General features: G+C 44.0%; 1 protein-coding gene across 3 annotated transcripts in view; it reads right to left on the reverse strand.

Moving 5' to 3' along the window:
• The window catches only part of rasgef1ba (RasGEF domain family, member 1Ba), a 127,865-nt gene continuing 100,746 nt past the window's right edge, over positions 1 to 27,119 (reverse strand). For all 3 annotated transcript variants that reach the window (XM_026186876.2, XM_080287460.1, XM_026186877.2), the window contains 13 exons: positions 21,304 to 21,486; positions 21,069 to 21,191; positions 20,741 to 20,878; positions 15,586 to 15,801; positions 15,055 to 15,129; positions 14,120 to 14,215; positions 13,531 to 13,633; positions 11,333 to 11,412; positions 9,920 to 10,015; positions 6,165 to 6,260; positions 5,574 to 5,697; positions 4,747 to 4,819; positions 1 to 1,458 (listed from right to left, as the gene is read on the reverse strand). In XM_026186876.2, coding sequence (XP_026042661.1) covers positions 1,434 to 1,458; positions 4,747 to 4,819; positions 5,574 to 5,697; positions 6,165 to 6,260; positions 9,920 to 10,015; positions 11,333 to 11,412; positions 13,531 to 13,633; positions 14,120 to 14,215; positions 15,055 to 15,129; positions 15,586 to 15,801; positions 20,741 to 20,878; positions 21,069 to 21,191; positions 21,304 to 21,486 — 1,428 coding nt within the window. In that variant the 3' untranslated portion in view covers positions 1 to 1,433. The remainder of the gene's footprint in view (positions 1,459 to 4,746; positions 4,820 to 5,573; positions 5,698 to 6,164; positions 6,261 to 9,919; positions 10,016 to 11,332; positions 11,413 to 13,530; positions 13,634 to 14,119; positions 14,216 to 15,054; positions 15,130 to 15,585; positions 15,802 to 20,740; positions 20,879 to 21,068; positions 21,192 to 21,303; positions 21,487 to 27,119) is intronic.

The raw sequence follows: 27,119 nt of genomic DNA on the forward strand, positions 1-27,119 counted from the left end.
TAAATTTAAGCCTTTTATTAACTTTTCTCTTTTTAAACACAACTAATTCATTCATAAACATTCCTCTATTCCATTGTAACAGTCCAAATACAAACGATGAGCACGGGGAGAGAAAAAGGAACATACAGTATGTACACAACAAACTACAACAGCACTGTGCGTTGAGGGAGAAGCAGTCAAGGCAAAGCGGACATCAGTCAAAAATATTCAACTTCATACGCTGAGCTAGTACCTTGTAAAATAAGTGTCTAATACAAACTTATATAAAAATATTAAAGTCAGGACTACTTATGCACGTTATGTACCTAGTACAAAATTAAATAACAATAAAATAAGCGTAAATATTGGCATGAGGAGATAACGCAAATGTATAAATAAAACATAGTGGAAATGTACTTTATTATGAAAAATAAAAACTAAATGGACATAATTTAACCAGAAAGCCTCAGTTCACATTATTCAGCTATTTTCTGACTGGACCACCAGGGGGCAGCACCGACACATTTTTTTCTACGAGAGCAAGGTGGCGCAGGAACAAAAGGAAAGTATGAATGAGAGTCTAGAGGAGCATTTCAGCATAGATAACTGGGAACAATAAGAAACAGACATGAACCACCCCCCCCCCCCCCCCCCCCCCATTTTAGCTCACTGCTAAAGGCCTCTGTACGCTTCAAAGGCAAATTTCAAAGCATCCAAAACTCCTGAAGCTTACTGATGCTGCAGTTCCTTTGAAGCATACTGGAACCATAATCATGTCAAGACAAATGACAAATGAAATGTTACTTCCTGCTTCAGAAAATCTAAATTTTACACAACACAAACAAGAAAAACGACTTTTACATCTTTTCTCAAACGCAGCCAGTGCCTTCTTGTTTTCCTTACGTCACAACAAAAGCTTCAGAAACATGAAGTGAAAGATACTTGGATCTGATACAGTAAAATAATGTCTAGCTTAATGGTAAACAGTGTTATAGGTTAAGGTTTGGGTTCTCTGTACGGAGAACGCTGGCTTGTGGAACCCAGAGTAGCGTTTCTGTTGCGTTAGCCAACCAGCAGCTAACTTTGTAGCTTTAGTGGGGAGAAAAATAAAAGAGGCGGGGAAACAACAGCCCCAACTTTGTTAACACTCACAGGTACCCTTTTTTTCCTTCCTTTTTTGTTTTTAAACTGTGAGGGTTTGTATTGTTTCTTTATAAAACAAAGACTATAAAGTCATACAAAGAGATGAAAAACAGCTGTCCTGAAATGTACAGCACAAAGAGCAAGAGGGTAAGGAAAAGCAGAGCTGGGGCGGGACACCAAATGTCCTCGCCAGCTGAAGCAGAGATTGTCGTTTCCCTTCCAACACGGGGATACTTTGCTTGGACAACAGCGATGCTGACGGGGCACGCGGGCTCACTTGTTGGGTTCGACGTTATTCTGGTTTCTTAGGTTTACACCCTGCTTAGCAGAGTGGATCTGTGGGGCAAAGAAAGACAGCACCGTTAGAATCTGCAGACTTTCATCACAGCGATGTTTAATGATTGCAGTGCTCAGCCTCTTGCAAAAATGGCTGAGGAATGTGAAGCATGACTGTGCAATTCATCTTTAAGAACCTGAAACATTAAGGATCCTTAATTTCTGCTCTTTGTCAAATTTTTTACAGTGTACCAACTGCAAAATATCTTGGACGACTTCCATGAATGTTTCCCTTTTCCCTGCAGGATGGATGCTTTTAATACGACAGATTTAAGCAAATCTGCTGGAATTTTACAGTCCTAAGGTCCAGCACAGCGACCGCCACAGCAACAGTCTGCCTTTAGTGGATTTCCAGGTGTAACGTGTGTGGATGTAGGGGGCGACGGGCAGCGCTGGGCACGGCAGCACGTTCTGCTGACGCAGCTCGGCCGGAATAAAGTGACAGATCGTGTCGCAGTGGAGGCAAAGCTCAGGGGACAAACAGGGTTGGCAGGCTCTCAGGAAACGTGACCACACACACGCGCGCCCACACACACGTGCACACACACACACACACACACACACACACACAGCTAAGTGGATTCACCCCGGCTGGGCTTAACCCAACACTCGCAAGGCTGCCGATCCAAAAACCTGCTCTCACCTTTGACCCCTGCCAGAAGATCTGATTCATACGTCTGTCTGCATGTGGGTGGCTGCGCATGTGTGGGGTCAGCTTGGCGATCTGAAGCATGGCTGTCACGCTCTGAGTCATGTGGTCACTGTTCATACATACTTGGTGTAGTTTTACATCCATTTTTCCTTTCTTGCATCCACATTTTAAAAAGAAAACTTGCAATCAGGTCTGTGTGAGAGCAGGGTGGAGAAGCTGCACTGGCATTGTCCTTCATATGGCAGACGTTTCAAAGCTGCCTTTCTTTGGACACTTGGGAGCAGAAATAAGGCCAACGTTGCTGCGAGTGGGGATGTCTGCTAGCGAGTTTAAGGCTGAACTACAACCTAACTACTACTTTTTTCTTTAGTTCACCCAAATAAATTATTTATTAATGTCAGTTACAGTGTTGGGACTAACGCGTTATTAAGTAACGCGTTACAGTAACTACGTTATTATTGTGGTAACGAGCACGGTAACTAGTTATTATGCCAAAATCAGGAACTCGTTACTCGTTACTGGGATTTAAATAGGCTCGTTACTCGTTACTTCGTGTGGTGGCTATTGCGGAGCTTCCACAGATTCAGTAACATTAGCAAGTGGTGGAGGCAGCAGGTGGATGAAGGAAAGGGGACGCAGAAGGAAAAGAGACCCGAGGCGGCCGCCGGTCCAAGTGTGAACTGAACCTCAGGTAAGAAGTTATGACCTGCAGTCTCTCTGGGTCAGATATGAACCAAGTTTAGGTGGAGTTTATTTTCGTTATTCTGACTTTTTCCGTACTGCGTGCTAGCTAGCATGACGGAGTTTCTATACAGCTGGGTGGTGCTATGAAGTTAATGATGTTGAACTTTATTTTGTTCATAAGTTATTAGAGTTGCCAACCGTCCCGTCTGGTATTCAGAGAAAATATTACGCGTTTCTTATTGAGGTGAAAAGGAGAAACAGGTTTACCTTTTAGGTGACATGGATGAGTTGAAGTTATGAACTGTTTCTGAGAGACAAATAACACCAGGATCCTTTTTTAGGTAGCTGACAGCTGGTAACTGTGCAGGGGCGGATCTAGCAAAGTGTTGCCAGGGGGGCAGGTAGGGCATTAACAGGGAGAGGGGGGCACAAAGAAATACTTTTCTTTCTTATTCTCATTTAAAATGTCTCGCTTTTAAAAAATAATTATCTGAATCTTACAACAAACGATTGATAGATTGATACATATATACCATCAGAACAGTGAACATCACTGTCACAACAGCGTTTGTTTTCATTCAAAGGCTTTATGATTTTTCCTATAATGGTGGGCCGGTCTCTAGTCAAAATGCCTGGGCCAATTTTCTGTCCCAGTCCAGCCCTGTATGCAGCTCATCTGCAGTCTGCTGTTACCTACATCTTCCTATTCAGAAGGCAGAATTTCCGAGTTCTGAGTACAATCAAAGCACCACGACTGCAGTTTTTGTGTTGATGTAAAAGGCGCACATGACACTGTGACGTAGGCTAGAATCATGGCAGCAGTCAATGACGGTCCAGGCGTGGGATTTCTCTCGTGGAAATATGCACATTATCTTTTCCTTTCTATTGGTAGGTGGCACAGTGCACTTGTGGCAAGTAAGCAAGCTAGAAGACTGGCAAAGTTATGGAAGCAACACATTAACAAGAGAATTCTGAGTAAAACCAAAGTTTCAAAGTAACTAGTAATGTAACTAAGTTACTATTTTAAAGTAACTTACCCAACACTGGTCAGTTACCATTTCCCACGTTAAATTTTACTTCCTTTCATATTGTGCCACCTACCCACCTCTACCTCACAATGTAACTTAAATAAGTTATAATAAAGGCTAAAAACACCCCAAATGTTTTTAGAAAATGGCTTTTGGAGCTGGACCAATCGCTGCTGTACTTCATTAAAGGCTCAAAGAGGAATTCATGAGTTCATCTGCTAACAGAATGAGGATTATCCTGTTCTTAGTGTGAACCTCTAGTGAGAGCTGCAACATTAATGCGAGTCCAAAGAAAGGGCAGAGTGTTTTCTCAGCCATCTGTTGTTTTTACAGCAATTTCTTGTAGTTTAATAACTGAAAACTTAAAATCCGCAAATTTTTCACGGCCACATAAATGAATCTGATCTTAACAGTTCTCAGCGGAGAAGCGACGCATCCCTGACTCAGTTCGTGTCAATTTAACTTCAGCGTGATGCTGAAGCGAGGAAATATCCCTCCGTCAGCTCTCTGGGGCTTAGAGCCACCTGAACAAAGACATTTTTCTCTCATCCATCTTCTCACACACACACACAGTACTGTGTGACAGGAGGGTATGGCGTTATTGCGCACATAAGATGTAATTGTGTGAAAATGACTGATGTCTTTACACGCGCGTGTGCAAGCGAAGGCGTGGCCTGGAAGACCGATGACAGCCTCTGTGTGTGTTTAATGCATTTATTGAGTAGCGTGAGGGGTCAGCCTCACAGCGTGACCTACATCCCTCTGGGTGTGCCTGGTCAGCGGGGAGACCGGGCAGAGGATGCGGGGTGACAGCCGTGATTGAAAGACTCGAAGCCCCTGAGGGGGTGTGTGTGTGTGTGTGTGTGTGTGTGTGTGTGTGTGTGTGTGTGCATGCAGAGTGAGCGGGGAGGGGTTCATACACACCTCAGAGACTTCCATCTGTCCTTCTCCATGTTGTTCTCAGGACCTTCGCTCTCGTATGATGCCAGATACAGAGCTGCAATGAGAAACAGAGCAAGATCATTCAAAGCTGTGACATTTATATGCCACCTTAACCCATTTTCCCCTCACTCTACTATTTTCTGTAGTAAATGCTGTTGATACTCAAAGCTGATTGGTCAGTTCAGAGTGCGTTTCAGAGTCGGGAGGATTTTACTCCCCGTCGGTCTCTGATAACACTGCGATAGGAGCCCGAACCGGTGACGAGACTTTGAAGTGGATTACAGGAGACTGAGACTATCGGTGCCGCTGGAGCACGAGAGGTGATAACGAGGTGTGTGAGGATCTGAGGATTAGTCTCTGCACTGCTATATTATTATGATTAAGGACAAAGAGGCGGAGGGCACATCATTTTGGTTTCTTCTGTTTCATTCCACACCAACGCTTTATCATTACTGACACAAAGTAACAATTCTCCCTATTAGGGATTTAAAGTAACAAGGTTTGCTTCCTTAGTTTTAAATCTATGACTATCTTAGTATAATTAGAGGTGTTTTCTGAGCTCGTGTAAATGTATTGACATGTATGGCTTTGTCCATTTATTTCCATGTTTACAGACTTGAAATCAAATGGTACGTGCCCCCCAAAAACGTTACTACACAGCTACACAGGGGAGGAAAAGCACAATTTTTCACTTGTATAGATAAAGTGTCAAACCAAGCCTTGATTAATGTCTGTAGCTTCATATTTAACATGGACACATTGGTTTCCTTTTTTTATTTAAGATAACCTTTAACGTTCAATGAACTCACCATCTTCAGTGAATACCGGAGCGGTCAGCAGGTACTGAAGGATCTTGCGATCCTTCTCAAACGGACACTCCACTTTCTTCCAGGTCATGAACTCACTCACTTGTTTGGCGAGCTCCCAGAATTTCTGAAACAGTAACGACACAGGTTGATTATTCAGAAGGAATCGACATGTTTCAAATGAAAAGACTGCCTTTGAATGAGGTTAGGGGTAGCGCCACACTGCGGTACTCGTCAGCTGTTAAGAAGTGTTAATGTGTTCAAATACACTTATTTATTTCATAACAGGGCAGGATACAGACGTGGTTCAGCAGCAGCCTATTTCCAAGGATAGAATCAGTCCTTAAAATAGTCTGATTCGGGGTAGCTGTGACCAGCCACGAGTGGAAATGGTGTTTGGTCACTGGTCATCATGGAAACACAGCTGATATTTGCACACTCAAGCCTTACTTCTGCATTTCCCAGCAGTCTTTAGAGAAGTGGTAGTAAACAGCCCAAAATTTGTTTCCATGTGTAGTAAATATCGCGACGCTGTCTGACACTGAAAGTCATGTGAGGGGAATCTCCCGTTGGGAAATATCAAATTCAGTTTACCTCAAAGTTGATGTGGCCGTTCTGCAGCCTGTTGGCACATCCCTCATTGAGGAAGTAGATGTCTTTTATGAGCAGGCTGAAGAAAGGGATGACAATCTGCAGGGCAACAGAAACAGAAAGGGATTTAATATCAGCGAGCAGATATAAGGGGGATTTCCTTATGACTCGTAGGTGTGTGCTCTTTTCTAAACAGCGATTCAAAAAGGATTACGGTTCACAAAGAGGATCTCTGCTTCACAGGAGAAACACACAGTAAAACTAGCGAGTTTTCCAACTACAGAAGTCTGTAGCAGGGTGTAAAAATACAACCTGTAGCTAAAAAAAACAGAAAAAACAACTAATGGGGAAGTGAGTCTGAGGTAAAGAGGTCAGTTTTCCAGAGAAGAAGAATTCCCCTTAAAAGCCACTTAAATAATTCATTGCCATAACTTACAATGATTTAGGTCACTGCATGTCTGTCTACACACACACACACACACACACACACACACACACACACACACACACACACACACACACACACACACACACACACACACACACACACACACACACACACGAAATAAGGAAGAAGCACCAGCAGGTTGTAAGCTGGTGGGTTATTTAGAGGATTCAACTTTCTGGCTCACATTTATCATCTGATACGGCTCATAAGCAAAACATGTTTTATACTGAAGGCTGCTGTAAAGTGGCACACTGACCTATAAAACTCCTCAGTCTGTCACCTCTCTCCTCACTGTCCCCACCCAACATTAAACATTCATGGAGCTTTCAAAGGAGCAACCGAAGGAAAAGCAACACACTGAGCTCTTCTTCAAACCTACATTTGTGTTGCACTTTCTATTATTCATACAAAGTCACTGTGTCAGACGCTGTACTTGTACAAGCCGCCCACACCCTTTGTTTTTAGTTCTTCCCACAAAATCATTTTTCAAGCCAAGCCAGCGAATCTCGCTCATGTGCTTTTTGTTCCTCGTGTTCTTCTAAAGCTGCTCTTGGCCGGCTCGGATTGCACGCCTGTTTGTGTGAAATTATGTCTCCACACCGTCCTTTGACAAAAGTTGGGTGCAGCTGACTTGCATTTAACGAGGCCTCGGTGAAGTCACAAAGTCAGAACATCAAGTACAGCGAGGGGTCTGCAGGGGCAGGATGTTTACAAGAGCCTGCCTGTGTGCGTGATCTCAGGGCTGTTGTCATACACACACGCGCACGGGCGCGTACACACACGGAGAGTTTAAGGAAAAAAAGCCTGCAGGAGCTGAAAGGAAGTCGTTTTCACAGCTGGACATGAGAAGGTGTTAAAGGCCTGGAAGCTGAAGGGAGGCTGGATTTTGTAGCAAAATGAAATCTACCTTAAAGTTGATGAAATGTGCAACATTTCTGTAATAGAGATGACTGAATCACCCGAATACAGTTGCTTTAAAATGGGGATTGCAATTGGTCCAAACAATTAATCCACAGCTATGTCGATACGAGCAATTATGAAACCACTGACAAATTAAGAAAACACTTGTAAGCTTGTAACAATCCAGTGTGCTGCTGGGAAACCTTGGGTTTATAACATCCATGTGGATCTTATTTTGAAGCCTTGATAATATTCTGTTGATGACATGCAGACGGAGAGCTGGATACCTGACGGCCAAGTAGTCGTTCCTGGTATATCCACCTGAGTGCATCGCTCGGACCCGAGCAGGCGCCTTCCTGAGCATTGTCGCAGACCTTACCACCACATCAAGTTAAACATTAAACTTTAAACCTTAACATTAAACCTAAGGTGTCACGCTGGCCTCCGAACTCTCCACATCTGACCTACTCGATACTCGGTCGAGCAGTTCTCTTTGTTTACAAGCATGCAGCTAGGTAAACATTACATCCGAGCCGAGGGTCACACCGTTAATGGTACAGGCAATATTTATTCTGCACAACTGTGTAGAAGATAATAGTTCTTACATACAAAAAATAGCGCTGCAGGCGAGGGAAACACTGTCAAATTTTATTTTGTGGTGAAATGACCCTTTATCTTCTTAATTAACTGTCTCCATCTGGTTAAAACAAGTCTTAGAAGAAGAGTATGCAATGCAACTTTGTCCAAACTGGAGCTGTTGCCACATTCTTCCTTATAAAATATCTCACAATAGTTGCTACACAACCAAACACGATCCACCGAGTCTGGTTTAGATCAGCTGTTCGGCATTTTGTTAACATGTTATTTCAAGCAAATGAGCCAACATAGCAACAAGTGTTGGATCGTTAAATCTTTTCTGTCCTCACTGCAAAGAACAAAACCTACAGCAAGAATAGGCTGAAACACACGTCGTCAGACTGAAGCTCTGCGAGTGCCTGACGGACACTATAAACACCCCCCGACCCCCCAAAAGGAGAGGTCACATGCAGGAACATACCAGACTTCTTGGGAACTTTCCATTTCATAACCCTGACCTCTTGTACTGGACTGTTTGCATATCTTTGCTCGAAAAAAGGGGGGACATCCCTCACGAACCACAGGGAGCTGCACACACATCGACAGTACACTTTGTCTCCACTAAATAAAAACACCTTTTTTTTTTAAACATGATGACGGGACGAGAGGCTGACCACTAATGTCTGGCAGCCCACGAGCTTCGGGGCGGATCGCATTCGGTCAGGGTGGGTCGAAGCAGCAGAGAACGCTATGTGATCTGGCAGGAGGCCATGTTTTCGTTTCATTCCAAAGCATCTTTGATGAGGAAGAAACTCAGACCCTCCTCATGTTTTGACCCTCATAACTTGACCTCTGCGTCCCCTCTGCACTACACTGTTATGTAACCTCCGTCCCTCTGCAGTCCTCCCCGGAGGCTGCTGATGCTGTAAATATCACGGGAACACACTGTGCAGACGATTTCAAGATACGCCGCTTTGGTTCTCTGCACTGCCTCAAACACTTCCTTCCACGTCACAGTGCATGAGAATAAAGTCTGAGATAAGGTCTCCACTTTTTGCATAACCGCAGTCAAGCGTAATACGTCCCCGCTGTGACACACGTCACCACTGAAAGGTCACGACAGCTGTCAAATGGTTTATAGTAAAGACACCGAGCCACCGTTCACTATAAGTGTCTCTGACTGTTTACATGAATTGTAAACCAAAGTCTGGTGTTCACATGTCCAGCTGTTCAAACTCTTGGGTCTGCATAAACACTGGCTGCTTGATGTGTCAGTATCAAGCAGCAAACTCCAAAAACTGCAGTTCTTTGACTGGCCACTTGAGGCTGAATCCAATCCTCATAGACTCCCAGTCTTAAAATGCCCAACTTAACAAAATAAATAACAAACAAAAAAAATGTTTACATCCTGATCAATGGCAAAGACCTCGAAGTTAGTGGGTGAGCGATATTCTTTATTATTTTTATTAGGGTGTCGCTTAATTAGCAGATGTCTTTGTCCACAATCCAACGTCTGACATCACCATGGTTACGTCCATCTTTTAATAAAGGTCTGTTATTCAGTACGAAAATATCTGTCATCTTTTTGGCAAAGAGAAATAAATAATCGGAATCGCAGCTTTTCCCAGAATTGTGAATCCGATGCAACAAATGTTGCGCTTCAAATGTCATCGTCCATATTTAATTTGCTCTCTTTCTGCCCGACACAAGGCGTTCAGATGGGAGCTGAACTACAGGTGAACCAGTTGGAAAGTTAAGATTACATTTAAATATTCAGAATAGACAATCTCCCGTAAACACGCCACCATCAAATGCGGGAACATCAAGGCCTCACCTTCTCTCTGCTGCTGTTGGCGGTGATTGATCTCTGCGTGGCTCCTCTCAGTGCTGTTCTGTAGTTATAGAAATTGCTGGAAGGATCCATCTGGTGCTGTGGAGAGACAAATACAGAGTCTGTGTGAGCACATGCCTCTGAAATGTGAGTGGATCTGATGGCCCAAAAAGCCGGCGACATGTGTTTTGGCTTAACACCAGTGGAAGTGCTAACTCTGTGCCTGGATAATACTAGTTGACAAGAAAGTGAAAGTCACTGAAGGAAACTCTGAAACTCGAACAAATCTTCAGTGAAAATTATATAAAATGTGGTTTTATTATTAGTTTTAGTTTTCACCATGACGACCAAGTATCCTCAGGTTTCAAATATTGTGACATAGGATGTAGTCACATATATGGGGGGGGGGATTATAAAACAATCAACAAACAGACGATGCCATTGGGTCTGCGACTTTCAACAAACTAAGCAGCAAATTAACTCAAACACAAAGTTTGGGATTCACCTAAAAGAAATCCTCAGAGGGACAAAAGATAAAGATAAAAGGAAAGCATCAAGAAGGGTGCGACTGACAAAAGGAACAAGAGCCAGCAGAAGAGGAACGACGTGGATGATCTCCAGTGAGACGTGAAGAAAACCTAAAGAACTCGAGTCTTTGAAACCCTTTCAGTTCTCGCAGAGCGTCCCAGACTCACTCGTCAGATCTCCTATTTCAAAAGGGCCGACTGATGGCCCGTTGGGCTCACTGAACGTGTTCTTGCGGTATGCTGGGTTTTTTCACACACCTCGGGGAGGAAGGCAGGGCTGCGTGATTTGCACACCCAGTTACACCTTAACATCTGGTCCTCCCGGCTGCTGGGCTCCATTTATTTCCACCTGATCCCGACAGAATCATCAAATTTCCCCTTATTTTTCTTCCAGAATGTACCAAGAACAATCATAGGTGTTCGATTTTTGTTCTTTTCTGCACTTTGCATGTTCTGACTTAAAACTGAACCTTCAGACTCAGATGTTCCAGGAAAATTCTGTTGCTTTACCATATAATCATACTAAACTTGGAAAAGGCTATCATGTGCTTTGGTTTAAGAGAAAGGCTTCAACTAGCTCAGTTCTGAGAGTCTCTGTTTTTTCTGGATTTATGAGCGATCTTAGTCATGGACAGCAAACCCTTTATTCTCCCACTCAGATCCACGCTTGCAAAAGCTTTCAGAATGACCCTGTTTTTCTCTCTTACCCAATAAATCACTGACAGCAGTAGCTCCCCCGCAAACCCACAACTAGATTTGTCATAAGTGTTTACCACAACACTGCCACTACGCGTGGGAAAAACTTAAGAGTTGAATTATTAAAAGTGAGATTATAAAACACTCACTTCCTGAGCGCTGGTCAAAGTAAATCTCTTTTATACAAACTCACCTCTAGAATATCAAACTTGGCTGTTTTGACTTTGCTCCAGGTCTTCTTCAGCCGTGACACCGGACTCATGTTCATCCCAGCTGCAACACAAACACACACAAAAACAAAGGCCATGAGAGAGAGATCACACGCCCGTGCAAACACGATCGCATTAACACATGGCATTTTCCCCATTCAGCCAGACAGACGCACATCCCCCTCCACCCTTCCTCCCCCCCTCTGCCTCCCCTTCTCTTTCTTTACGTTGCTTCTTCTGGTGCAGCAGGGCAGCAGGAACAATAGAGTTAACACACGCCTTGTTTCCCCTCCCAGCACTCTGCTTCCCATATGGTAATCCTCTGTGTGTGCCCGGTGCAGGTTCAGGCAGCGAAGGGTCACCAACAGAGCAGAACAACACCACAAAAACAGCCCTGGGGTACTCTAAAGAACTCCGGTTCACAGACAGAAATATAAAACTCGAAACCGCGAAGCCTCGTGTTCTCCCTGAACTCACTTTGATTCCCAGCAGACAGTTTGGCTTTTACACAGCACCGAGGGACGGAAGCGAATGCAGGCCGAACCACGGAGGCATGTGACGCTGTGTGTCAGAACGTGTGCTGCCTGGGAAACGGCTCCATCCACTCACAAAGAGACCAGTGTGAAGAAGGACAGGTGCTAGCTGTAGTGGTCCCTCTGGGACACATACGAGATGATTATTATACCGTTAATGTCTTCTTCTTTTCAGCGCAGTCACAATGTCGCCAATGACAAGAAGACACTGACAGTTGGGGGTTTTTGTTGTTTTTTTAATGAATTAAATGGTCACTTAACTCCAAGGCCGATTCTAGCCATGCAGTAGTTTAGATAATAATGCCCTTCTTTTTCTTTTCTGATCCAGTTTAGACAGGAAGGAAAACCAAATCTGGATATTTCAAGACCTGAAAAAATAAATGTATTTGCTCACGGAGACACAGCTGATGGTAAATGATCTCTTTTGGGGGGTAATAACCCTTTAAAAGCATCACAAACACAGTGTCCCTGGAGACGAGGCTGGTGTAGAAGGATTTGCCTGTGGCTCTCTTCCTCGCCGTCTCTGGGGAGGACAGAGGACAGCTGGCACTCCAATATCCTCTCCTCCCTTTCTCCCTCTCTCCCTCCCTCCTCCCCTGTGTGCTCACACTCTCTGGTCAGTGCTGACCATCTGCCCGGTTTATGCCCTCTTCCAGTCCCGAGTCCGCTCCCTGTTTGTAGTGGACGCAAAGACTCTCCACCCGCCCTCAGGCACCGATGACCAGACACGCTCTCCTCTAAATCCTCCGAGACTCAGAGAGTCTTCTAACCTCTTAGGCCTCAGTGTTTTTCTCATTTCTGATCTGGAATCAACCTGGTTACATTTATCGAAACTAATCTTGTTTTTAGAGACACGTTAACCCCTGCAGCTGTTTAGTACAACCCGGGTTTGCTCCACAATGGGCAGAATGTGGAGAGAAATTACATAGAAGAGGCGGAAATATCAATTTCTCTACTGAAAGTAACCTCAAAAGACCAGGATACAATATGCTTATAGTTCAGCCATTGTACAGAGTGAAGAATGGAAACTCCATCAGTGATACGCCTCGAGTTCAGCAACTATTGGCTTGATAATTCACACTCTTTGTCCTGCAATTTTATACCTTTTGGGCTATTTTTCAAAAGCGCAGACACTGGAAGTAGGGACAATAGGTTCATAAATGTATTTTACAATGTGCAGACTTTGCAGTGACTATATAAGAGTGATTCTGTAAGTACAAGCAGACGTAGCAGAAAGCCATGGGAAAAACTGTCTGAGTGACCAAAGAACAAATTCCATCAAGACAATTATCTGCATGAACTCCGCTCCATCTGCTGCCAAGTTTCACTCATAATATTAAACTGAAGAAAATTACGTAAGGTGGAAATGAACTGAGACAATGTCAGGAGAGGTTACTGCCACGGGGCGACTGCACCGCAGCATGAACAAAACAAACAAACTGCAATTTATAGCACTAATCAAATTTATGATGATGCCCACAAGACAACAAGCTCTGTGCAGAGGCCTACACAGGAGGAAGCAAGTGCAGAGTGCACGTCTGAATGAGGAAAGTGCAAAGCATCACCTTGTGGGAACAATCGCTTCAGGTTTTGTGCAGCAATGAAACAAAACTTTATCTCAGAGAGAAAAAAAGAGAACTCCAACTCACATATGATGGCCATGAGGGAGTTAAAGTTGCCGATGTTGAAGCATTCCCGCGCCACGTCGATGAAGAACTCGATGACTCGGGCTCGGTGCTTCTTTTTCCCCGGCTGTTAACAAAATGGAGAACATTAAAAACTGCATTATGCCTCAGCTTTATTTCCAACAAACACATTTACCAAACAGCGAAGTGCTGTTCCCCGAAAAGGTTGTAATCATTGTCGGGGAGTTTTTGTTTCTTTCTTTATTTTATTTGACAAGCATGAAAAGTGTTTATTTAGCCTGTCCCAGACACCGCAGCCTTGTTTAACCTTGTTTTAGGGAACTTCCTCTTTCAGCTGGACTTTTGGGACATGAAAGCTACGTCCATCTTTTATTTACAGCCTATGGTTCGGCCATATTTTAATGTATTACGCAAGAATCTAGTGTAAACTGAACTGTGAACATTTCTTTGGGTACTTCATTCACTAAACAATTATCTGAAAAATTAACCTTGCGATTTTATCCCTAATGAAGATAACAGTGGTTGTGTACCATCAACAATCCGCCTTCATTAGCAGTGAAGTTTACTGCTTGGCTTGCTGTTTGTTACCTACCATGCAGATCTCTGTAGCCACCAGATAACTGAGTCTGTTGAACCAGTCGACATAGGCCTCCAGGTTGCTGGCCTTTTTGTGATCACTGAAGCAATTCTGCAGAAAAAAAACACCAAAGAAAACCCACCTTCAGTTAGAACTGAAGTTAAAAGCAAAGCCAGTCGATGTCAATCGATTCAACAAATTTAAAAAATAAAAATAAATGAGTGGACCTGTGCAGCCAATAATACTCAGCTTCCCCCTGCTTTTCATCTATAAGCACAATAGCGGTCAATGTTATTCACATTACGCATGCTGGCTCTTTGTGTGGATTCCTCTTGATATAATTCCACACATTCCTCGAGCCTTACGCCACTCGCGCCCATGCCGAGTTCCCGCCACTGAACATGTCGCTTTTTATGCAGACAGACTGAGTTATCCCCGTGTTTTCAAGTGGCTCGTTGGGGGTACGAGGCAAGCTAGCCTAAAAGAACAAAGGCAGCCTTAACCCCCATCACCCTGGCTTCCAAAAAACTGGCCCGTTGCCTAGCAGCCAAACGCCAGAAAAGAGACCACACCGCCCCAAAACACACACACACCTTACCAATGCAAACCCTTGGCAGTAGTGGTTGCTAGGAGATGGGGTGCATGCATGCCCATCTAATCCAGACACTGGGATGATTTGAGGAAATTGTGGTGTGATTGAGTGTGTGAGGGGAGCGGATATGTGGTCTGCTGCTAACGTCTGCAAATAACCTGCCCTCACTTTGACCCATGCAGCAGGCAGTTACTGCGCTGTGTAAACTTAACATCCTTCTGGAAGAGAAACTAGGCCATCGGAGACAAATCAAGTCTACACACCAGATTTCAGCCAAAAAAAAAAAAAAAAAAAAATTGCATAACTACTGTATGTGTTTTCTTATCTGCTGATGTATTCTGAAGCATGCAGTCATTACCTTATCATTATCCAGAGGGTCCTTGTGGACGAAAGCCTGGACGAATTCTTCAGGTCCGATGTAACTCAGTCTTTCCTGAAAAGGGAGAAAGAAAAATCTCTGAGAATCCACGAACAGTTTGCATCACACCAGGACCGTAAAAGGTTTAGTCACCAGATGGTTTCCCTACTTGTTCAAAGTTAGTTTGGGACTTATCTCGCATCATTAAAGCCTACATTTTATCTCCCTTTTTAGAACCTTTGTACAATTAAACCCTGTTTTTCACATTGATTTAGCTGATATGTAATGACTGTGGTTAAGCAGCACTGTTTCAAATCAATCAATCACCACACTGATTTATCAGTCCATCACAGAGATCTGGTCCTGCTCTGACATGCGTCGCCCTCTCTGATATCGATCTGGCCTGCTTCTCTTTGACTTCTGTGTGTGTCTCAGTGATGCGGTTTCAGACTGCTCCTTGGAAGGTCACATTTAGAGCTTACTTCAAAATAAATGACATTTAAACAGATTTTTAAGAACTGCTTCTCTTACCAGCTCTATGTGTGTGAGCTGCTGGGCGACGGTAAAGGGGTCATTGCAGATAGACAGCAGGTCTCTCTGTATGGCTGCCTGAGGCTTCGCTTTTAGAACCGTGAGCCTCTCAGCCGCAGTGGCGTTGATTTTGCCCAGCGCCTCCTCGTACTGGCTGAGCACCGTCAACCTCCTGATGAGGCCCTGGCTCATCTGGCTGACTGCCTTCCTGTAAATCTGTGAGGAGAAAGAAGGAAATCTGTTTGCTGGAACTCAGTTTTAGGTTAGTATGCCATCTGCCAGGAACTTTAGCTTTACTAGCATCTTCAGAAACAGTACTGGGTATCATATGAAGCTTGTTTTCACATTAAAGAACACCCAACTCTTAACCTTGTACTTTAACTTTGCTTGTTTTGCGTTTCAGGGTGGTGCAGGTGATGAAAGATGCAAGTTCACAGTCCAGAGCCACAGAACAGCCATCAAAGTGTAAATTGCAGAAAAATGAGCCTTTTTTCATTTACTACAATATCAATCACAATGTTACACAAAATTCTTCCTGCCAGGTTTATTAATAATTCTCATCAGCTCACGGGGAATAGGGCAGGGGACTCTTGGCTTACTGGCTGAGAGGTCATCTTATTTTGAAACTTTCCTGTGACTCAAACAGGCCACGATTAGATAACAGTTTCCTCTCTGCTCCACTTTAGCATAGAAGTTGTATAAGACGGCCGGTCGAGGGAAAGAGAACATGTGTATCTGATTTTGTGTATGATGAGAAGGCAGAATGATCCCAAGAACCCCTTCACGGCCACATCTCTCATCTCTGAACTTTCTGCCAATTCAGCCTCCAGAATCTGGGATCTACAACAAGACCAAGTTCAACAGGGGTGGGAAAGAACACCCAAGCTTTATAATGGATGTGGAGGGCTGGATGTCTAAACAGCAATCAAGTATGACGAGTCTGTGCTGCACTCAGACATTGGGGATAAAAATGAGCGGGCTTTCATCGCTCTGCTGGAAACAGTCAAGGCGGGACCTTTTTCTGAAATTCCCTTCCCAGGGCGCAACTAATGCATCTGTTTGTGGGTGATGTGGCTGTGATAGGTGCAATGACACATGAAGAGACACATTCATGTGTCAGCCAATCAGCTGTGGCTCTGTGGACACTGCAGTTTTTGGCAAGGGGTGATTGCCAGAATAAAAAATGAAACTGCAGAGAGAAAAATCAGGTTTTATGTACGAGTGCTGTGCTGTAGATTCTCAACAAACAGTGAAAAATGCCAAAATCCGATTTTTGATAGTTGCCAATTGTTTCTAGATCGATGCTTACAGTTTGAAGACATTAATTAGTTCCAAACTTTAAAAAAAAATTGTCTGAACAGGAAAAGAAAGAATTTGTTGCAAAACAAACATTAAGATTCATTAGTTGCACACTTACACTCAGTCCTCTCTCACACACTGCAATAAACCCGGCTGATAAACACTGTATTAACTCTGCTAATGCTTGACCGTGCTCCTGCACAGTTGAACAACAGCGAGGCATGCCACCAGTGAAAATCCACTTCACAGTGAACCATCTGCCGTAGCTTCTGTCCCCACCACAAACAGAGGACAGGCCAGGGTCGGGTAAATATAGTCTCGGATCTTGGAGACAACGGCATGCGTCACATTTCTAAGCAGAGGAAGTCACATTTGCTCACCCCAACTTTTGGCGTTACGACCGAGTGAGCCTAGCAGTGGCATGCGATTCCCTTCACCGTCAACACTGGCAGCGGTCCTGAGGTGGCAGACGACTGCTCAGTGCAAGTCGACACTTCTGAGCACATGGCTGGGTTATGCCATCATATCACTAGAGGTCCTGTTATTCTTGGCTGACTGGTGTCATTTCCTGTGGAGCACCACCTGACCCAAAGCAAAGGCCCGACTGTTTTTAGACGTTCATTCAACCAGAACTAATGAGCAGAGTAAAAGGTGTACTGGGCCGGATTGTTTTAAACTACAAACATGCGCATGGTGCCAAGTCACGATGCGGCAGAAGTAGCTCTCAGCCAACTAAACGAGACCTCCCTGGTGTTCAGCATTAATCTGTGAAGTCGGCATAATCCGTGTGCGAGTGAATCGAGTTTAACACAAGTGAGATGTTTCATGGTTTCATGTCTTTAATGTTAGAACTTGAATTTAGTCTTTTATAAAAACCAGTTTTTAAAAGTGTGCTTGCATTATTTCAAGGTGCCTGGTGTCGTATTTGTTAATGTTGAACATAGATGAAAACTGATTCTCCCCATTCAGGAGAAACTGATACTCCAACATTGTTGCCTTTGAGTTCCTTTGTTATCTTTGATACAATGCACAGTTTAGAGGTGAGAGTGAATTACAATATGATACCATGCAATAATCAGAATCAGATTTTCACTATGCAATGGTTGTGGCCAATGAAGATATCGGTCCCATTGTCTGTTTAAGCTTCTTATGCAAAGATTCTTGCAGTACCAACTTCACAATGGTGCAAAGCACACCTGCCTCCATCTGAATATTCAGTTTCTCCAGGTATGTCAGGCACCTCGTGTGTCTAAATCATGTGAGAGCTACTAAAAATCTATCAAAATTACCATAAAAACGTAGCATGCAAAATAAAAACTGCACATTTTCAGGTCAAGAACTGTGCACCAGTAAGCGAGTTCAGATCGAGATCACAGCGTCAGTTTTTTTCCTTAGCTGCAGCTTCCCTGTATATCCAACCACGTCCATAATGACAGTCTTACTACAGAGATCAAGGTCTGGGAATGTTCAGAGTGTGGTCTGGACATAAGTCTGACCAGATGTTCAGGACATCTATTCTGGACTCTCTTCCCAGAGCACTGTGGTTGACTCGCCAAAGAACCAGCACCCAACTCTAAACTTCAGACGTGCTTATGCTAAAGCATTTATGTTTTGAATTTCAAACCTGATTTGGAGCCTTCATGTTTAGTTTTGTTTCACACTTTCTCCAAATCAGATCTATTCAAAGCCCCATCCCGAGAAGCACTTCCCACAATTTAAACAGCTGTATTTCCTGGAAATGTCCTGCGGTGTTCACACTACCAAAAATAAGGTGTCATCCTTTCTCACCACGGGGGGAATATCTATGGACACATGAATAAACAACTGTTCAACTCGACTCCTTTCCCCTAACATTTATTTGGTGCAACGTGTGCACCCGGGGCATCAAAGCTTCCCTGAGAACGATTCACTCAGAGGACTGTTGTTGGTCAGGCTTTGCACACCATGCTTACATGACATTTGAGTTTATCTTCATGATATTCGGATACTATTGCTTTGTCAGTACAAAACATGCTGTATTGTAAACCCGATCAATCTTTCTCAACGAAATTATTAAGTCAACAAGTTCATTCCTAGGTGATAACATCTCATAAACTACATTTCCCGCAAGGTCTAAGGACACAAAGGCAGGTACTGGATATGCAGGGGAACTCCTGGAAAGATTATTTAAAAACAGACTTAAAATAGACTCGTTTGGAAAAGAAATTGAAAGTAAAGTGTGCATTATTGCGTAATTCACCCATAGCGTGCCAATGGTTTCTCTTTATCTAGTTTAACTCTATTTGCCAGTAGAGATAATGTTTCATTTTGGTCTTAACTGACTAGCAGCAAATAGTACCTCTCATTTTTATTTTTATTTTTGTTAAATATACCAAGCATGGTATTATTTCAGGTAAAAGTTCCTGGGAATCTTCACCTAATGCCTGTTTCCCCCGAAGCTAGAATCAATTTCAACTATCAAAAATATCCACAGAGGTTTGGTGTTAACGCCAGCTGCAGCCAATCTAGTGTGAAATCAAAAGATGTTTGCATGACCGTCAAAACAGTGCGTGTTTATAAGAATGTCTATGAGTGTGTGTACTGCTGTCGACCCTGGGTAAGTTTCCATGGGGGTGGGTGGAGGATCTGGAAAGCTGTAAATGTGTCCAAGTGTCATGTGAGGTTGAATTGATTTCTAGATAAAGTCAGGATCAATACTTGTCCTCGCACCATCAATGAGTCCTGTGGAGCCTGATTAAAAAAGTGGGGGTGCGTGTTTTTCTTGTCTTGAGTGCTAAAGAGGGGGGGGGGGGGGGGTCTCTTCTTCATCACTATCTGGTCCTGACAAGCTGCTGCTGCAACAACTAAAACATCCAAAAATACACACACTTAGTTTGTGTGTGCCACTTTCCCGAGCAAAAGGAATGACTCAAACAATCAGCACGTGCACTGGAAGAATCCAGTCTGATGAGGACTAATATCATTAATTGTTCAGACCAAAGAAAATTTAACTGGGAACATGAGACGGTGACATGGAAGGATAGGAGCACGAGTTACGAAGCACAGTAAACTTGACGAATCATCATGGGACCTTTTTTTAATAATCATCATGAGGGAAACATCTTTCAGTGAATCCCTGCATGAAACAAACTGTCCCACAGGACAAATGATCTACATTAGCATAGCTCTGCAGTTTCGAAGCTCTGTAAATATGAGTGCTTGCCAAGTGCAAGCACTCATATTTGAGAGACATATTAACCTGTCATGGTTCACGTGGGGGGCTTTCACCTCTAAATTTCCATTTTGCCTCCTGCTAGTACTTTAGCTTATGCTAGCACTTCCTTTCATAACATACATAGCATGAGTCACTGCTTGTCAAAACAACGTTTCTATATCTAAATGTGTAAAGTCGGAGGGTCAGCACGTACCCCAAAGATAACAGAGGGTACGGGACAAAAAACTGTTCAAGCCTACTAAAAACAGGCTGCAGCAAGGCTAAAGGCGCACTGAGCCGGTGACATTCAGCTCTGCTGCAGAGGAACAATCCAAATGCTGCCTAAGAAGGAGCACTGCAGGGATGACAAAAAACCCACCTAGGCCATAAACAATGGGGCTTTTCTCTCTCAACCGATCCGGGCTCAAAAGTGCTTTGTTGCCAGAGATACCCCCACTCCACCTCCCTCCGCTGCTATCTGCAAAAAATCTGCCTGCGCCTGTAGCTTTACTGCACGTGCAGTCTACTAAACAGCACTGCACTATTGGTGATAACACCTAAAACTAAACATATTATCTAATCAGCAGGTCATTTGCTACTTGACTGATCTAGAAAACCCCTTTTGCTGCGTGTCGTGGTGAGTGGAAATGAAGAAAGACTGACCTCGTCTCCGCTGGCAAGCCGGTGGGTCAGCTCTTTCAGGCTCCGCATCATCCTCTCATCCCTAAAGTCATATGGGAAGGTTTCTGTCCACTCTGTCAGCAGCTGGAGGATTTTGGGAGCAATCTTCCTGACTCTCATCTGAAAATGCAGGTGAAATATGTACTTAGGAAGGGTGAAAGAATATCCTAGTTTAATACGATTTTTGAGTCCTGTTAGAACTCAATATTTCACTGACTTTTAATGCCATTGTTCGAAACTGAACATAGCAGTGATGGTGTTTTTTTTTAAAATAGAAGTCATGCTTTTAACCCCGTTCCCCCCAGCATACCTTATCAGCTTGGGGATCGCCAAGCCGCTGCTGCTCCGTGCACAGGTGACACACTTTGGACATCAGTTCATAAGGATGGATGAAGAGGCGAGAACTGAGCAGGAAGGTGAAGATGTATGTCCTCTGTTGAGATAAAAGACACATTTATTAAATAACAAAAATTATGATTTGATTCTTAAAGCTTGAATTAAAAATATATATTTAGCATTTGAAAGCATCACAATGCAACACTCACATCTGGATGATAGTCCACAGTTGGGACCAAGTGGTGAATGAGGGCCTCCAGAGACCCGGACACCAGGTTGTTATCATTATAATAAAGGCCGGGGTAGCCTTCCTCCTTGGTCTGGTACAGGTTCTTGTTATAGCTGCCACTGTTCAGCTGCCCTGTGAATGGTGGTGTCTGAGGCATCGTGTCCTGTGCAAACAAAGAGGACAAACACAGGAAGAGTGAGACGGTGCTTTTTCGATATTTAACCACGATTGCTGATGCAGGTCCAGACGGATCCGAAATAGCTCCCAGACGCAAACGCGGACACTAAAAGGTTTGTTTGGGAAATGGTTTGGACACAGTCGACACCCTTTTCCTCCTCTGGACTTTTTAAGGTTTCTGGTTTGTGGTTTGAGTTTATTTGGATGTACAAATGGACGACTGAGAGAAAAGAAGAAATAAAAGAGCTGAAAAACAAAATTAGGGTTGGACAGGACACGAGGATGATGGAGTCTTATGAGTCATTTGGATGACAAGATAACAGGAACACACAGCTGGCAGACAGTTTGTTCAGTTTTGACCCCGCTAAGCTTTACAGGAAGCTGAACTCTTAACCCTCACAGGATTAGGCCTTTGTTCTATATGACCACAACATTACTATGCAGATAATGTGCATCACCTCCAGTCCAGTAAGCAGCAACATCTAATGCCGGCGCTAACGACTGAAAACAAACGAGGGTTTAAGCTTTCATGAGATAATTACAAAATATTAGTAATTCAAAAGGTCTTCTGACTCAACTCCTGAGCGGGTGGTATTAAAGGAAGCTCTGCATCTATGCTGGAAGAGAAATAAAACGGAAAACACACTTAAAAACATGTAAGAGCTTGTGAGAGTCCTCACACCGGAGAATCCAGAGACTTCTTTTTTAATCCTGAAAGCACATTGTATGATCACATTGTCTGTTAACTTCCGACCCTGCCATGTGAATGTGCGTGACTAAAAGCAAGAAGGAGACTGTGTGTGTTGAAGAGGGCAGAATAGATCATTATGCAGGGCAGGACACGATACAGAGAGGGGCACACGTGTTCTCTGGAGCAAAGGCAGTGAGAGGTTAGGTGTCAAATCTGCCTTTTCATAGCTGAAGGAGAAACAAAACTGTCCCAAACTGGATTCATATCAACCTATTCCCATAAACACTGGACTGAATTATACTTTGCATTACTTTTTAAATTTGTTTTGACATTTTACATTCCAAAACTTTGGTGCTTTTTCTTGCATGAAAAAGGAGTGCATTAAGCACTGCTGCCAGTAGTAATTTGCAGTTCACTTATGGAATAACAGTTCAGTTATACACCTCATGACTTCCTCCATGGAAAACTCTCCAGGTGCATGCAGGTCAGCAGCAGCACAGACATGTCAGAGGGAGAGGTGAGAAATTCTGCAGCTTACCTGCGACTGCTACAGCAACAAGTCTTGGTTTGTTGATCTAGCAGTCAAATACCCTTTTAACACTCTCAAGGCAGGCTTGCAGATTTGCAACAGTTAAAAGCTAACAACCTGATTACCCCACATACATATTTTATGAGTTTTTTTTACTCAGAAGTACCACTGCAGGTATTCTTTTGTGCATTAGCAACAAAAACTTAATTTGAGCCTGAGAGGGTTAAAGAACTGAGGATGATTTTTAAAAACTCCTCAGTCTCGCATTTAAAATTCAAGTCAGCTTCCACAAAGAGAACAAAACCCTCACGTACACGTTCCTCTGCAGTTTACCAGCCTCCTGACCTCTGAACCTGGCTCCGTCCCATGCCAGGCAGACTTACGGCTGAGGATACACAATGAGTCTTTTCACACTTGTGTGTGTGGCGAGGTGGGGGTTGGAGGGGGGGGTTAGTGCAAGGTCCAACAATCCCACCTCCATATACCTTCACACCCCTGCCGCCTTGACAATATGCTGCCCCGTGGCTGCCTGCCGAGCCAGGAAGCCTTCAAGGCTGACGCAGTGCAGCGCTGGCAGGGAAGGAGATGCCAGGAGGTATAAATTGCACCTGCCCCACACACTGGCACAAACAGTTCGAGTGAGTTTAAGGTTTTGTTGGCCTGTGGAGGCAACCTGATTTACAGACTGTCTTACAAAAAGGGAAAACATCAGCTGATCCAACCAAGTGGTGAATTAAAGAAGGGGGGGGGGGGGGGGGGGAAATCACAAGACACAGTCCTGTTTGCTCTGACACAGATACCAAAACATTCAATTTATTCATGAGCACACACGAAGCTCCCACCCAGCCGAGTCTGCCTCTTTCACACACGCCCTCCACATCTCCATAATGCACGTGTGCACACACCCACCACAGCCATTATTCAGCCAGACAACCATGGCCATTTCCATGAGAATGGTGCGTGTGTAGAGTCGGGGCACAGCGGCCCGAGCATCTGCTGCACCATGTGGCTTCCCCACAAGAGAGGGACATCACGAGTGTGATGGAGGGAGAAAAAGGGCTATCCTCACTCAGTTCTGGGATCTTCAAATAGTCCACTGTGGTTTTCTACTGAGCCAAAGCGCTCTTTCTCTAGCAGCAATACAGCACGGGCACAGTTGCAGTTTCTCAGAGATGTCGCAGATGCAGAGTGTCCGCAAGGCAGCCATGAATGCTCCACTGGGGTTAAGCTGAAGGGCACATCAACAGCAGCAGGTGATCTAGTGCTGAGAACACGAGTCTTTCACTTTTCCCAGCTGGGATCTGAACAGCCAACACCCTGATCTCAAGTGTGCTCTCCTAACCACTGAAGTTAGAGACGTCTGCTGCACAGAGAAAAGATAAATCATCATGTGCAAGGGAGCATCATGGACCATATGAAAGTGTATTTATTTTCTAAATGACTAATGTGAAGAATTAATCATCAGCCACACAGATCCACTTTTCTTTGCAGATTAACTTTACAGACTCAAATGTGCAGGGAAAATTGAGGCGATATCTCTGCCAGTATCTGATGACCAGAGTTTTGGGATTTGATTTGAATTAATTTACAGAGGCCCTGTTTTCAGAAGACAGTGCAACAACTGGGTTTAATAGTGAGCTATAACACTGCAACAAGTTGTTCTGAGCTTCAGGACTTTTACATCACTCGTCCTCTCTGATGTCTCCGAGCACAATTTGGATTAATCTCATGCTGCCAGGGACAGGTGGGGTTCTTTGAAGATAAAGGTGGTCTCTTATACAAAGAAAGAAAAAAAAAAACATGCATCGAGGACACGGTGAGATCAGATGCTGTACAGAGTCCTTTTCCTTAATCTCTCGGTCTCATATCAGAGCAGGATTTGTGCCTAGCAGCAAATACAGGTCAGAGTGTTTGAAATCTTATTTTGGAACATTCTTCCGATTTTTCCAGTCTGGAGATCTTGCTTGTTCTTTTTCAACACTTCTTAAAAGACGTTTTAGCAGCATTACAACTACCTTTTTACTCAGATTAGAGCCACTTTCAATCAACTGCAATATAATAACCCCGCCCACACACACACCAGCTGTCGCCTTCACCAGAATCCTAAAAAAAGCATATGATGTTTGCAAGCTCTGACAGCTGAGGCAGAGAGATTTACATGTCTTCCAGGTGTCACGTGCAGTCGTAGTAGTAGTAGCAGGAGTGGTGGTAGCAGGCTGAGGGGGACCACATGTCGAGTCCTCAGGCTCTGACAAAAACAAACTCTTAGCACGTTGCTGTTGGTTTATCCTGGCCACCGGCCGGGGCGGCAGCTGAAGATAAACAAGCAAAATGCCACAATTCGCCTCCGTGAGAGGGGCTGGGGGTTGTTTAGGTTGGATGGGTGGTTTTAATTAGAGCCTGACTGGTTGTTTGTGTGCAAAGCCATCTGCCTCGATGTGTAAAAGAAGTCTGGTTTGGGCTTAAAGTGGATTTAAAAACTGAAGGAAATTCACACTCTTGGTTTTTTCTAATCATTTAACAGTTAAAAGATGGTTGAAGAGAGAGAAAGAGCACACCCACAGACTTTGAGCTTTGCCAATCTTTGTCTTTTTAAACACATCAGAGTAAAGATGATCACTTGACAGAGTGTCTAAGACGACAGGCTGGTTAAAGCGCAGACTCAGCACTGCCTTGTGATAACCTGCTGCTCCTGCAACATTTCTCCAAACTGAAAGAAGTGACCAAAAATGAAACTTAAGGACTTTTATAATATATTGTTAATGTGCAGGAGGCCATGACTCACTGAAAGCTTAATAAAATGTTATTTTTCTCTCTTCCCTTTGCCACGTGGGGACATTTGGAAGCACAGAGGGTCAGCATTTAAAAAACCTCCCCAGGCAAATGTCATATAAGAAGCAAAACTCCAGCATTCGTTTGAGATTACCTTCAGGCTGCAGACCCAACGATGACGCGGGCTTGCAGGTAATTTTGTCGCCAAAACGCACGGGTGGGGCTGCTCCCCAGAGGGAGAATGATGCAGTCTGCTCTCTCAAAACACAGGCTATCAAAGAAACGACGGGGGCTCTTCCCACCCTACCCATGCTTCTAATGACTGCTTGTGATGAGAGTCCATCAGCAGTGCAGAGATCGTACAGAAAAAAAGCCTCCGCACTTCACTCCCATAGTTCTTAAGCTGAACTCAAGGAAACAGACGTGTTCCCCGTTTAGGCACCCCAGTGTGCTCTACCTGAGAAATTTCTCAGGAGTCAGACAGTCCATACGACTATTTAGAAGTACACAGGTCATGCAATAAAGCAGTGAGATCTGTCGTTACCCTTAAATGTGCAACAGCAATGAGGCAGAAAAGTGGGACCCACATAAATGAAATACTGAAGAGAAAAAAGGATTTCCCCCCCTTTTTAAGAAAAACGGGCACAAAGTACAACAGTATGGCAGTAAAGGGAACGCAATGCAGCCACCAAGACACTTTAAGGCAGTAAATCAACAGCCCCCACCTCCCCCCACTGTGTAAACACTGAAAGGCATGAGGAATCTCACTCACCCATGGCTCGAGGAAATGAGGGTGAGAGATAGCTGCAGAGTGGCTGGGCACGGGAGAGTGGAGTGGAATAGTGGAAGTTATCTAAATAAGGCCGGCTCATTGGTTGTGTTGTTTGAAGCCAGAGTGTGGTCAACAGTACTTCAAATTAAAGTAAGTTCAGGAATTTGAAGCAAAAATGTAAGTGTTCCAGACCACTGGAATGAAAAGGTAGGACCAAAACAAACCAGATACGGCTGTGATGTGGAAACATTATCTCAGAAATAAGGAGACGAGGTTAGAGAGACTCCAAGAACTCTGGGTTATTTCATGGTCTTGGTCTTAACTTGTCAATGTGACTTGCCATGCCATTTTTGCTCTTGGAGGTTAGCAAAAACATAGCCATAACTGGTGTGATTAACATGTAATAGCAGCCATTAAAAAAGCTCCTTGACCCTGATATTCCTGCTGGCTGAGCTAAAATTGTATGAACTATTATAACTGCAAACACGTCCTATCAGAGGGTGAGCCACACTCCTCCATCTACCCAGCAGCAGTACATCAACATATAACGTGCAGCCACTAACAGCTATGTCACCTCTCTTGAGTGTTTTCACACCAGTGTTGAGTGCTGGGATATAAGCTGAGAGGGAGATGTTTGCAGCTGTTGCTCCGAGTGGTAAAAATCACAGGTTCCATAAGGGACTCTGTCACCTGGCCTTATCGGTCCTCAGCAGTGCCATGAATCCTTCCACCGCTGCAGACACCAACACGGAGGGAACCCCCTGACAGCAGAAACGGTGCCCCTACAGCTGCTACTTCTGAATTTTACTCCAAATCTTTAGGATCTGATGGTAAAGTCTTAAAACGTCAGCAGCA

The sequence above is a fragment of the Astatotilapia calliptera genome, chromosome 12 (genome assembly GCF_964374335.1).
Source record: "Astatotilapia calliptera chromosome 12, fAstCal68.1, whole genome shotgun sequence".
Lineage (NCBI taxonomy): Eukaryota > Metazoa > Chordata > Actinopteri > Cichliformes > Cichlidae > Astatotilapia > Astatotilapia calliptera.